The following is a 13,990-nucleotide window of genomic DNA, read 5'->3' on the forward strand; positions in this document are numbered from 1 at the left end:
CAACACAAATTTAAAGTATTAGTTTTAGCTAAGATATTCCGTTTTTCCTATCCAGTTGGATTGTGAATTTTTTTGACACATATATCATGCACGGTTGAATTATTTATTTATTTTTTTTTTTTAATATTTTGAAGTTTATAACTTAAAAAATGGAATTTTCAGGAGAAAAATTTCAGTGTCAGAAAAGGGTCAGAATGCAGGATTTTGCACCAATTATCCAAAAAATTCTCGGGGCCTTGAGCGGCCCCGAACCCCTGCCGAGTAACCGCCTCTACGAAACGGGATGACTCGCTTCGCGACTCATAAAATTTTCTGCCGTACCAATATAAATTTGGGTGCTACGCCTCTGTATACTTGAATTCAGTCACGGACCCGCGATATACGGGTGTGTTCTAGTAATTATTTAACAATTTGATATATCCTCAGTTTTGAATATTATATATGCTTTGACATACTGTAAAACAAGTAATTTTTCGTGGATCCAATATATATAGTGTTTTACCCTTTCTAGACGTTGTGGAAGTGAATTGTTTTCCAGATTATTAGTTTTCTTAATGCATTCATATAATGTAAGATCCAATTTTGACATATTCACAACAATTTATATTTGAGTTATTATTCTACTCACAACAGTCACAAAAATAAATAGCTCACAAATATAAGTTGGTCTACAGTATATCTGGTACTTACTGTCAAGAAATAATACTCGAGTATAGCAGGATGTGAACCATTGAGTCCAGGCATGGTATAACTCTGTATCATTCCCAGAAATACATCACATAATAAATTCCTCACAGTTTTCTGTGAAGACATATTGTTACAGTAAAGCAAACTTTTGCAAATTTTTATCATAACAGTTGGTTTTGTTCCAAAATATGTTTTCCTTTTGTAAAAAACACTAACTGATTTGTACTTTTTTGTATGTCGACCACTACAACTTCTATTAAATGTAATATATTTTATATTTATGGATACATGAATAAGAATGTTGAATGATAAATTCATATCTTTTCTTTTTATTAATTGCCAAAACAGCTTTATCCAAAAAAATATATATTAGAAAATTGCAACAATAAAATTTATACCTGTCCTACATATCTTGTTTTTGTATCTAAGTGGAATAGTTCTATTGGACTTTTCATTTTAATCACATAAGCTTTGTCTTTCATGTACGCTTGTGAATTCAGTTCTGAGTCGAGTTGGCCTGGTGTGATTGGTGATATAGTACAGTTCTCATAATACTTGTCTATTACATACTGGAGACCTATAGAAAACATATATCAGGTAAAATTCAAACAAGGACATAATGTATCAAGTATTTCTAAATTATCTAGGAAACAAATTTAACAGGATTTAGCACTTGAAATGTTTCCAAAGAATACTAAAAATGTAGTTATATTCTGAATGTTTACAGTCCCTTATTTCAAGGAAGAATCCCAAATATGCATACAATCTCTAAATATGATATAGTAATGTTGTTGCTGGAGATATCAAACAATTTCTATCATATTCCAATATTTCCAAGGTAGGAGTTGATCCCTGTCTCCTTCAAATAAAATAAGTCTATGATTCTAAAATAGATATGACTGAAATATATGCATGCCCTCAAATGATATTATTGAATAAGTAATTTGGCAACATATAGTACACATTCCCTCCCCCCCCCCCAAAAAAAAAAGTTGAAACAATAATGTGTCCAAAATACACAGATGCCCCATCCGCACTATCATTTTCTATGTTCAATGGACCGTAAAAATGGGGTAAAAACTCTAATTTGGCATTAAAATTAGAAAGATCATATCATAGGGAATATGTGTGCTAACTTTCAAGTTGATTGGACTTCAACTTCATCAAAAACTACCTCGACTAAAAAGTTTAACCTGAAGCGGGACAGACTAACAAATGGAAGGAAGAACGGACGAATGGACGCACAGACCAGAAAACATAATGCCCATAAACGGGGCATAAAAACTTAATGGTGATTTTATATATAGATGATAAAATTACCTGTGTTAAAGTCATGTATTATAGTCATTGGGTTGATAGAGTAGAATGGTGGCACACCTTTAGAATCATGGTAGTCATATCGAGCCAATTTGAGGCTTGAGTCATACCATACCTATAACAATATAAAAATATGGTGTTATTGTCAATCACCCATCAGAAGTTGCAGATTTCACATAAATTTTGAAGTTGATATACTGGTGGCAGAGTCATAACAGTCTCAGTTTTTCAATTTCTACAAATGTTATGACAGACACAACCAGATTCTATTTGAGTCATGCTATATCTATAACAATATAAAAACTAAAACAGTGAGTGACCTGATGAAAGGATCCAAACTAGAAGGTCTCCAGGTCAACAAATAACTGTTGGTTCAGAATTCAGTTATTTACAGAGGCAACACAACTTTTTAAATGACTGATAAAAAATGGTAAATATATTGGAAACTGAACATGATTTTATAAATTTGATGACAAGATCAAGTAATAACTTATACCAGTCAATCCAAATGTAAAAGTAATGGCTAAAATTACCATTAACTGTGATATTCACCTTGCTGACATAAACCTGGTTCAAATTTGGAATAACTACTTCTTGAGTATACCAGACCTGACCACTGATCTTTGGCATAATTGTAGGTTTGGCGGCACCTGAAATTTTAAGATTTATATTAAAATATACCCTTGCACAGTAATACTATAGCTTTTTTGCAACTTAATTTCATCTAGAATTATGTCACTTCAATCCTTTATTTATTCATTTCAGTTTTTGCCAGTCACTTTAATTTTCAAATTTTCAAAGGCCTGTTATTTAGTATTTTATATATTTGTTGAACAATTTTTAAGATTTGAAGAGCTACTGGAGTTGGGTTTATCATTAACACTCACCAAACTCTACAGATGTATCAACAGCAAGATAGTACAACATCTGAAAAATATACAAACACCATTCATTAACTTGTACATGTCTTAAATTCTTCATTATCTGTCTAAAGTTTAACAATCTAACTCATAACCTCCCTGTATTTAACAATCTAATTCTGCATACCAGCAAAGCTGTTTCATATTATATCTTACAGAATGTTTGTTCAAGTTGAATGTAAAATATTGTGTTATATGCAGAAGGACATTTCAAAGGATGTGAGTAAAATATTTTCACAAAATTCATAGAACAAATGAATTATTATTTCTACCTTCATTCAAACCACATGTCATGCTAGGCCTCCATATAACTTATATTTCCAGGGGGCATAACTCAATAAATTTGTTTGTTTGGAACAGATTTTTGAACTTGTTTTGAGACTCATATAATTTTCCTAATATCTGGGTTGAATCGTATGAATGAAAGAATTTAAAAGAAAGGACACACTGATACATATATAGACAGACTAATGGTATTTCTATGTCCATTGCTCTGTACTGCTCAGGGGACTTAAGTATGTTAAAAGGGAGATCATCAAAAATCAAGAAGACAAAAAACTTCATTCATCCTTTGTAAAAAGACATTTGACTATTAATACATCCATACCTCCTGATTATCCATTTCTACTTGTATTTGAAACTTTTTACCATAGACTGCTAATCTTAATGCCTGATAAGCTTGTAGTATGGTCTTTTCTGGTATTCTGGGACCATTCACTGTTCCTATAAATGAAATCTTTACTTACATTTTAGACATAATCATTCTATTTCAGTTATGTTTGGTGAAAGTGTTGCTGCTAATCAGTTTAGTTTTAAGTTACTGATTTGGCTTGAGATAAGTATTTCAACTGGGATAAAGAAAAAAAGAAATAAAAAGGTGAACAGTCCACCAGATGCTGACAAACAGCAAATGAGATAAAAAAAACATTGCAAATACTAAAATCTACAATATTGTAACCCAAAGAAATCTTTAAACTATTTCATCATTTCAAGGCAATGCAAGTTGCAGTACTATGAAACAGTAGAAGTGATACAAAAGTACGTTCCTTTTGATCTGTGGTACAGTTTAGAAAATTTATTGATTTATGTGAAACAACTCAGCTCAGCTAATTTTTCATTTTTTTCTTTTTAAAGCATTCAACAAGATACAGCATCTCATATTTATTTCAAACTTTTATAATTTTATTTTCTAGTCACACTTTTAATACATTTTTTCCAATTATATTACTTACAAAATATGAGACTTTGCACAACAAAGAATTGAGATTGTCTTGGTGATATAGAAGAACATTAGTTTACTTTAAGGAAGTGTTAGAGTATAAATAAAAATTATTAGAATTGTGTATGCTAAAACGCTAAAATGTAGTGTATGTCAAGCTCATAAATGATAACAAGTATCAGTCACTTTGTTAACAAATAAAAAAAAAAAACAATAACAATGAATAAAAAGACGTACTTGAAAAGTGCCCACACACGTTGCTTGTTTGTGTCTTTAATCCATCAGAGACATGTTTTTGATTGAGTCTACACGTTTTCTGTGGGTCTTGTTGACAAAAGTCAAAGCTGTTACATGTAAAGTTTACATTTATACACAGATCAGCACATTGCATTGGAGTCAGGACATTACCAATATACATAGTTCCTTGATCTATTACTTCTATATTACCAACATAATTAAATTGAGCTGAAAAATAAAATAATGAAATGTTTTAGGATGTATAAACTAAAGGCTATCAAGAGCCTGTGTTGCTCACCTGTATCAACTGTTGTTTTAGAAACCATGTAAAATAAGGTTAAAATCAAAATAAATAGTATAAGATTTTAGAGAAGATTTTTGTAAAGATTAACAGACAAACACCAAGTGATGAGAAAAGCTAAATTGGCCCATTGAGCCAGGTGACCTAAAATTAAAAATTATTTTAGATTATTTGCTTTTCTGTTATACGAACAGAAAGCAGTAAGAATTTAAAAAAAATTTAAGTGACCTCAAATTGTTGGTAAATAATTAGATTTTCTATTTGGACCTGCAGAGGGCATAGCATCATATATGATTCAAATTAACAAAAAAATGCATACAAGTGATGTTATATTATAAAGCATGATTTCTTGTAAAATAAAATCATTTTATGTCTAAATTAGACTGAAAATGATTTTATTTTATAATGACCTAAACTATATAACAAACCTTACATGTGGCAGGAGTACGGTCAAGTAAAGAAGCATGTATATACACATCAGCATAATCTATATCGATCCTTAAATTCTGTAATCTGGTTATTTCTATTCCCATAGTCTCTGCTAACTTTACGCGGGCCAACTCTAATGTTGCTGTATGTCTGTCTATAGCCAATCTACCTAAAGTTAAGTGATAATAATTGTATCATAAACTTCAAATATAAAGGGTTCCTGTTTATTTTGTATCTAGAATTATATTGAAAATACATTAAAAATATAAGAGTTTGATGACAAAACTGAACGTTGAAAGCTTATTCAAATTGACTTTATAAAAACTATCCGCATGCCAACCTTTAAGCATGTTTTGATCTTCATTTAGGATCAAATTTACTTGGAAATACAAATCATCAGTTATCCCTTATGTCATCAATCATCAGTAATCCCTTATGTCATCAATCTCCATGAAGATTAATATAAACATTTACCTGGCAATCTGAGATTAAAATTCAACTTGGACATATCATTGTAGCATGAAGACACATCAAATACAGAGAGATCAGGATTATTATCATCAAAGTCATAAAACTGTATGGTCTCTGAAAAACCAACCTGAAAAATAACATGTCATAAAACTGTATGGTTTCTGAAAAACCAACCTGAAAAATAACATATCATAAAACTGTATGGTCTCTGAATAACCAACCTGAAAAATAACATATCATAAAACTGTATGGTCTCTGAATAACCAACCTGAAAAATAACATATCATAAAACTGTATTGTTTCTGAAAAACCAACCTGAAAAATAACATATCATAAAACTGTATTGTTTCTGAATAACCAACCTGAAAAATAACATATCATAAAACTGTATGGTTTCTGAAAAACCAACCTGAAAAATAACATATCATAAAACTGTATGGTCTCTGAATAACCAACCTGAAAAATAACATATCATAAAACTGTATTGTTTCTGAAAACCAACCTGAAAAATAACATATCATAAAACTGTATGGTCTCTGAATAACCAACCTGAAAAATAACATATCATAAAACTGTATTGTTTCTGAAAAACCAACCTGAAAAATAACATATCATAAAACTGTATTGTTTCTGAATAACCAACCTGAAAAATAACATATCATAAAACTGTATTGTCTCTGAATAACCAACCTGAAAAAGAACATATCATAAAACTGTATTGTTTCTGAAAAACCAACCTGAAAATTTACATACATTAAAGACTCATTGGTGGCCTTCAGATGTTTTCTGCTCTTTGGTTGGTTTGTTGTCTCTTTGACACATTCCCCATTTTCAGTCTCAATTTTATTAACACTGAGCCTACTTCATTTTTAGTTGTTGTCTTTATCAAACTTTACTTTATTCATTTTGTGTGATACTAACTCTTTAAACTAAAACTAATTGCACAGGTTACTAATTCTAGAAAATAATAAAGAAATATAGAAATTTAAATCTGGAGTTATCTTTCTTTTCATTTTCTTAAGTTTCAGGAGTTACAAAATAAGAAATATATGTTTTAAAATAGGAAAATGGTTCACATTACAGCCTGTAAATGCCTTCTATCTGTATTGAGAAAGCATTTTTTCAACACAAAAAACACAATTTCTCCATTAAAAGACAAGTTAAGGAATCCTTTAATTAATGTAGGTCTAGATACTTAACCATTTCATGTCATTTTCATATGTATCATATTATCATAGCTTACTGAATCAGCAAGTAATGTCATCATAACTGGTACAACTGTTGGAACATCTTGACCATTCTCTGGATAAATAGTTAAACCACAATCAGTCTACAAAACAGGGCAGAAAACCTGAAAATTTTATAAACTATACACAAGTCATAAACAAGCTTCTGGCCAAGTTTTGTACAATTCCAGGATAGTTTAAGAAAGTTATTAAAATTTTAAAAACTTTAACCACAGAGTGAATGTAATGTTTTCTGGCAGAAAAAACTATAAGTATAATACGGAAAAAATGTAATTTTATTTTTAAAAAATTACTTCTGGATACTATCTTCTGATCATAAACAAGCTTCTGATCAAGTTTCGTACAATTCCAGGATAGTTTAAGAAAGTTATTAAATTTTTTAAAACTTTAACCACAGAGTGAATGTAATGTTTCCTGGCAGAAAAAACTATAAGTATAATACGGAAAAAACGTAATTTCATTTTTAAAAAATTTACTTCTGGATATTATCTTCTGATCATAAACAAGCTTTTGGCCAAGATTCGTACAATTCCAGGATAGTTTAAGAAAGTTATTCTCTGAGAATGATTTAAATAACCAGTGAAGGATATCCCTGCTTCTGCATAGTGTGGCATTCCAAGAATGACGTCATTATACAATACAATGTAGGTTGGATATATTTAGAATATCTCGTCATACTGATTTCTCCGGATTGTAAAAGAAACGTAAATAGTGTAAAGGAGAGCTCAAGATACGATAATTTCGCCAGAAACAGAAGGGAAATGTGTAAAAAAGTGTTTAAAGTCAAACTATTCATTTCTGGGTCTCCTTCTCTTCAATCCAAGTAAGATTTGTTGTGGGTTTTCCACACTATAAAAACAAAATGAATGATGTGAAGGAATGTCTTTCCCCAAAAATGGAATTTTATTTTTACAAAATTAACTCCTGGATACTATCTTATGAACATAAATAAGCTTCTGTCCTAGTTTGGTAGAAATCCATGATATTTCAAGAAAGTTATTAACATTTCAAAAACTTTAACCACAGAGTGAATATTTGTGCACGCCACCAGAATGTAGGAACGCTATGTCTCGCTTTTTAGACTAAAGTCGAAGGCTCGACAATAAATCTTAGAATACTGATAAGGATAGATATCAATAAAAACTCATTTTTTATATACATTACAAACTTTTTGTGACAAAATCACAAAATCTAAATGTTAGACATATTTGTAATAAAGACAAAACTTTGCATAATTTACCTAACATTTCTTTTTAAATGAATTTCTTTTCATGCTGTTTGGTTGCACATAAATGTCATGTGAGCACAATAAATGCAAAGTATAAAACACACATCATAACTGATGGTTTTCTAAGTTTATTTCACTTATCTAGAAATATATCTAAAAATTCTAGGATCTCCATTGTTTCTATCTATTATGAAATCTAACTTACACATAATATAAATACTTCAATGGTTGTATTTGCAGGATCCAACTGTCCATTTATTACAAAATTGCTTTTGATAGCAGAAAATACATCACAAGTCAGTTCTCTACAAGGTCTCTACAAAATCAAAATACAAGTTGTTATAATTAGCTATCTAAGGGTTTTCTTCTCTACAAGGTCTCTACAAAATCAAAATACAAGTTGTTATAATTAGTTATCTAAGGGTCTACAAGGTCTCTACAAAATCAAAATACAAGTTGTAATAATTAGTTATCTAAGGGTTTTCATGCAACTTTCCTTAAAGTAATCTTTAAGGAGGAAATTCAAGTACCCTGTGTGAACAACAGACATATAATATGAGCTAAATTGCTAAGATTCTATCCAGTATCAATAAACTTAATGAACATTTGTCTGCATCAACTAAGAGTTGTCTCCCCTATATACAGACATCATCATTATAAATTGATACAGACCAACTACATGGTTAATGAACCAATCTGCTACCTAGGTCCTCTTTCAACAACAGTAAACTTTCTATTTAGTATTACTTCTTCTTTGACATAATATTTACAGTAGTAAATGTTTTTAAATATCTGCAGTTTTGAAATATTTCTTAGAAATCTTTACCTTTATTAATGATAACAGATATTTATGTAGGAGAATGGTCTTCAGAAATTTTTCTTAACAATTCATAATGAAACAACAAATAAATTCATATGTTGTTGGGATGACAGTATTTTCACAAATTGGAGAGACATCATGATAAAAAAAAATTGAACAAATATTATTACCGTTCCCACAAAAGTATAGCCTTTATCCAGATAGAACAATTCCAATGGGTTCTGCATACCCAACATAAAATCTCCTGTATGATTTGTCAATGGACGGTTTAATTTGGCACCAAATGAGGATTTCTTCAGAGGTAATATTGTACAGTTACCCAATATATTGTCTTTATAGAAATATACACCTGGAAGAAAAACAACGTTGAAGACCAAAAGTGTATGCATTGTCTTTGTGGAGAAATGACTTATCATAAAAGTGTTTAACAAAATAGAATATCTGCCTATTAAAATAGAAGAAGAAAAACAGAACTGAATTCCAGTACATCATAGCATAGAAGTCTTTTAAATTGTTAGCTTAGTTGTTAATAAGGCCTCATTTTGTTTTTGAAAAAATGTTTCCCCAATATGTAGAGGTTTCAGATAAACATTTGTATACTAAATATGGTTTGAGTTGCATTGATTCAATACAGTGATAAGGGCAATATAAGAAGGTGTAGATCACATGACACTAAAACATAATGACAGAAGTTGCATTCTTCATCTTTTAATTTCAAAATGAACCTGTAGCAAGCTTAATTTATGTATGTACCTGTCCAAAGTCAGGAGCCTTTAATTCTTTTGTTTATGTGTTACACATTTGTTTTTCGTTCATTTTTTTTACATAAATAAGGCAGTTTTCTCGTTTGAATTGCTTTACATTGTCTTATCAGGGCCTTTTATAGCTCACTATGGGGTATGGGCTTTGCTCATTGTTGAAGGCCGTACGGTGACCTATAGTTGTTAATGTCTGTGTCATTTTGGTCTTTTGTGGATAGTTGTCTTATTGGCAATCATACCACATCTTCTTTTTTATATTAAAGCTGATCAACTATATCTACCATTCTATACCTGTATTATAATCCAGTATTTCTGTCACTGGGTTAGTTGTATAAAAAGCATTAGTAGGTCTTAGTGGACGGGAATCATATCTTAAATATTTATACTTTTCTATATACCACACCTGAAATATGTCAAGTTAAATTAGTAGGATAAACAAATAGTCAAATTTCATGGCAAATTCTTAATATTGACCTAAATAATAAACGTGCATACTCTGGCTGGATGTAGCTGATTCAAGAAAAATAGATACGATGGCAGATAATGATAAGTTAAGATTTATTTGCAGGATTTAACAATCACTTTAATGAATAGAAGTTCCATGTCACGATCTCAATCCCCTTCCATTTTCAACCTGTGAAAACTGAGCAAAATTGTTTACTATGTATTAAGTTTTACCAGGGTATGAACTCACTTTCAAAATGAAATAGTAACAACTTCACGGAGAGCTATCCCAACCAATCAGTAGGTTTCAAGATAATGCAACAACAACTTCAAGGTAAACTATCTTTACCAAACACCGTACCCTGATACAGGACAAACAAATGGATGAACAATAAACACTGGACACTTTAAATTTGCAAAACACTCATTTGCAAATCCGCCGCCGCCTCAAATAAGAGCTACAATGTCATGAATATAACCAAAATGTGCGGAATTACATGGGATTCAATAATTTCATTGGTTTTCTACTGTTACTATTATATTTATTTTTCTATTTGATTTATAAAAACATGGGATTTTCAATATCCCATGGGACAGGGCAAAATCCCATGGGATTTACCATTATCCCATGGGATTTTGGTTAAATCCCATGGGATTCTTTTTGGTCCCATGGGATAATTGTAGTCCCATGGGATATTTGTTGTCCCATGGGACAAAAAAAATCCCATGGGATTATTATTATCCCATGGGATTTTTAATATCCCATGGGACAAAATAAAATCCTATGGGATTCAAATTATAAATATATAGATATAAATATACAGTAATGTGTATGTTACAATGTATTCTATTTGGTAGTAAATTGTTATAAGATGAATCTTTTTAATTGAATATCTTTTTTCTTTGGAAATGTTAATTCAACATATTGTTCTATAACTGTTCAAAACTAAACTTTTAAACAACAAAGTAGATAATGTAAGTATCTATATATGTTTATTTATGAATTATAGAATACTTTCTTGAAACACTATTATTTACCATTTGAAATCAATGAAACACTCTAATATAAGGCTGAACATACTAGTACTGTAAATTCAGAAATTATTGCGAGCATTTATTATTGGATTTTTGTCATTTAAGACTAATATGAGATTTTAATTTTTTACGATTTTGTGATCAGTTTAATTCATATAAAATATTTCTACATGGGAGTTTAAACTATTGCGTTTACATCTGTGTTGCAATTTTTGCAAATATAAACCCTCACAACAATTCTTGAATTTACAGTAGCTATTTAAGTAAATCTATTTTTTTCACAATATCTCTCCACACAAAACATTAATAGTTTCTTATCATCCAGCATTGTGTGATCTTATAGTCCACTTTTTGGTCATTCAGCGCACAGAACATTGACATTATAGTGGTTTCAATATCTTTGGTATTTAAAAGAACTTCAAATCATTGACTGAGTGATGAAAATAATAGCTGATCCAACTTTTGTCTTTGAATTTATTCTGGTCTTGTTTCTATGTTTTCTTCATTTATTCTAGATGATGAATTTCAATCCATCTGAAAAAGAACCAATAAAATCTGAAGTATTATATAAAATTTTTTGCATACATGTAGCAATAATATGATTTTTAATAAAAATAGCTATGCGGTATGGATTTTACTGATTGTTAAAGGTTGTCCAATGTCATCAGTTGCTAACCTCTTACATCCTTTGGTCTCTGGTGGAGAGTTGTCAAATTAGCAATATATACCACATCTTCCTATTCTAATACTACCGGTATATAATAATCAATTAATTTATTCTTCTTTATAACGTTTGGGTATTTTCCCCAAGTTATTTATATCATATATAAAGATCAATGTTAAAACTTTAGGCAATTATAATAACATATTCCATTATTCACTAGAATTTCAATATATTATACAAAATGCAGACAACAGAAACAATATATCTTTAAGCTTTTGAAGTTCTGACAGAGTTCAATTTGTGTTTTATTTCAATGTAAAAATACCTTGAAATCTTCGGACATATTGGAAATTATCATGACCAGTGGCGGATGCAGGAATTTTCGAAAGGGGGGGTGCTAGCCCAGGGCAAAGGGGGGGGTGCAGGGGGGTGCAAAACATATGTCCCGATTCAAATGCATTGATCGGCCAAAATAAAGGGGGGGGGGCCGACCCCCGGAACCCCCCCTCTGGATCCGCCACTGATGACTATAACATTGATACAAAAAAATATATTGTTTCATACTTATTTTTTGTGTTGTTGGCTTGCTGTCTCATTTTACAGTTATACATACATCAATAATCTTCTTCTTTATTAAAAGGAAATATGGGATATTTTTATTTTTATAATCTGAAAAAATTATATTTCTATCGAATAACTTATTACCAAGTTCACAAACACCAACGTGTTTGTCAGATACTAATTTTAAGACATGTATAAATGTTTCAGACCATATAAGTATTTGGACCGTACGTTTATGGTCCGAAACATATAAGTATACTCTTACAGTCCGACCATATGCATACAATCAGACCATTTGAGTATACCTGGTACTTGTACTGTCTAATACCAGAGCTCAACCAAGCATGTATTTTTATTTCTACTGCAATTAAACTTTTTGTATTAATCTATTAAAGATTTCAGTTATGTTGATCTGTAATGTATATTTGTTTCTAATAAACTTGACCAACTTCTTAAAATTGGGCAGACTGTACTCGTAGTCTAAATACTCATATGTCATGTATGTTCTGGAACATAAACATGATTAACAAGCATTCGACAGGATGTCATGCTAAAATCCCTTAATATTAGTACTAAATTTTGAGTATATATATGTAAATCCACAGGCTACTTACTGAAATTAAAGAGGATACAATTTAGAGGAAGGACTGGACAGATGAATGCACAAACACTATTAAAACAGAGCATAAAACTTACCAAAAACAAGATGTTTTACATTTATCCTTCAGAAGCAGGAAAATTGAAAGTTTTTCTTTCTTTCTCTGCTGTCCATGGTATAAACTTTAAATTCATTCATGCAAAATATGAAAATCTGCAAAAGTAGGACCTTGAACCTCAGCTTATCCACATTTTGACTTTAGAGCTGCATATTTTTTTTTCTTTTCATCTTGCTGACAATCTACACATAAAAAAATGATAAAAACATAATTCTAGATTAACTTTGTGTTTTTATTTTTGTTGATACAAATGTACAAACAATTTTTCCCAGCTTAAAAGGAAAACATCATCACAAAAAAGGAGGTCATACTAACCTCCTAAATATTTAAACAAACCAAAATAATTACTTGATTAAGATCTTGTCATAAATTAATAGCATTGATACTCTTATTTTTGAAGACCATATATATATATATATATGTCTTTTGCATACTTATATTCCTTTGTACAACAGTATGCATATTAAGATTGATTCCGAGGACTTAAATGTTAAATTAGCATGATTAATTTTACAGTTTCTCAGCTCCATGTGTACAATATGAGAGTATCTTGCAATACTGTATATTCTGATATTCAGAACATATTGTGAGGTTTTTATTAATGCAAATGAGAGCTGTATATCATTCTCATTTCTGAGACATATTTATGAGCTGAAGACCAGTGCCAAAATTTCCTCACTGCATTGAAGACCCATAGGTGACCTTCGGTCGTTGTCTGCTCTTTGGTTGTCACTTGTGTTGTTGTCTCTTTGACAAATTCCCAGTTTCTACTTCCCATTGTATAACATGTATGCAGATTTTTCGTAAATTACAATAATCAATCACGCAATTCTGTCCATTATTTTTTTGTTATTGAAAATAAGCAAAAATAAATGCACACAAAATTTAACATTGTTAATAAAGGCTTTTTTTAAATTCAAAACAGTTGCCTAC

The 13,990-nt window shown here is 30.4% G+C and overlaps 1 protein-coding gene across 3 annotated transcripts in view; it reads right to left on the minus strand.

Annotated features, from left to right (window-relative positions):
* LOC139517158 (uncharacterized) overlaps positions 1 to 13,990 on the minus strand; it is a 67,251-nt gene that overhangs the window by 26,511 nt on the left and 26,750 nt on the right. For all 3 annotated transcript variants that reach the window (XM_071307875.1, XM_071307882.1, XM_071307890.1), the window contains 13 exons: positions 9,929 to 10,040; positions 9,047 to 9,225; positions 8,262 to 8,372; positions 6,825 to 6,911; positions 5,585 to 5,708; positions 5,115 to 5,279; positions 4,381 to 4,608; positions 3,532 to 3,647; positions 2,892 to 2,931; positions 2,557 to 2,654; positions 2,008 to 2,119; positions 1,086 to 1,264; positions 691 to 801 (listed from right to left, as the gene is read on the minus strand). In XM_071307875.1, coding sequence (XP_071163976.1) covers positions 691 to 801; positions 1,086 to 1,264; positions 2,008 to 2,119; positions 2,557 to 2,654; positions 2,892 to 2,931; positions 3,532 to 3,647; positions 4,381 to 4,608; positions 5,115 to 5,279; positions 5,585 to 5,708; positions 6,825 to 6,911; positions 8,262 to 8,372; positions 9,047 to 9,225; positions 9,929 to 10,040 — 1,662 coding nt within the window. The remainder of the gene's footprint in view (positions 1 to 690; positions 802 to 1,085; positions 1,265 to 2,007; positions 2,120 to 2,556; positions 2,655 to 2,891; positions 2,932 to 3,531; positions 3,648 to 4,380; positions 4,609 to 5,114; positions 5,280 to 5,584; positions 5,709 to 6,824; positions 6,912 to 8,261; positions 8,373 to 9,046; positions 9,226 to 9,928; positions 10,041 to 13,990) is intronic.

This window comes from Mytilus edulis, chromosome 1, assembly GCF_963676685.1.
Source record: "Mytilus edulis chromosome 1, xbMytEdul2.2, whole genome shotgun sequence".
Taxonomy (NCBI): Eukaryota; Metazoa; Mollusca; class Bivalvia; order Mytilida; family Mytilidae; genus Mytilus; species Mytilus edulis.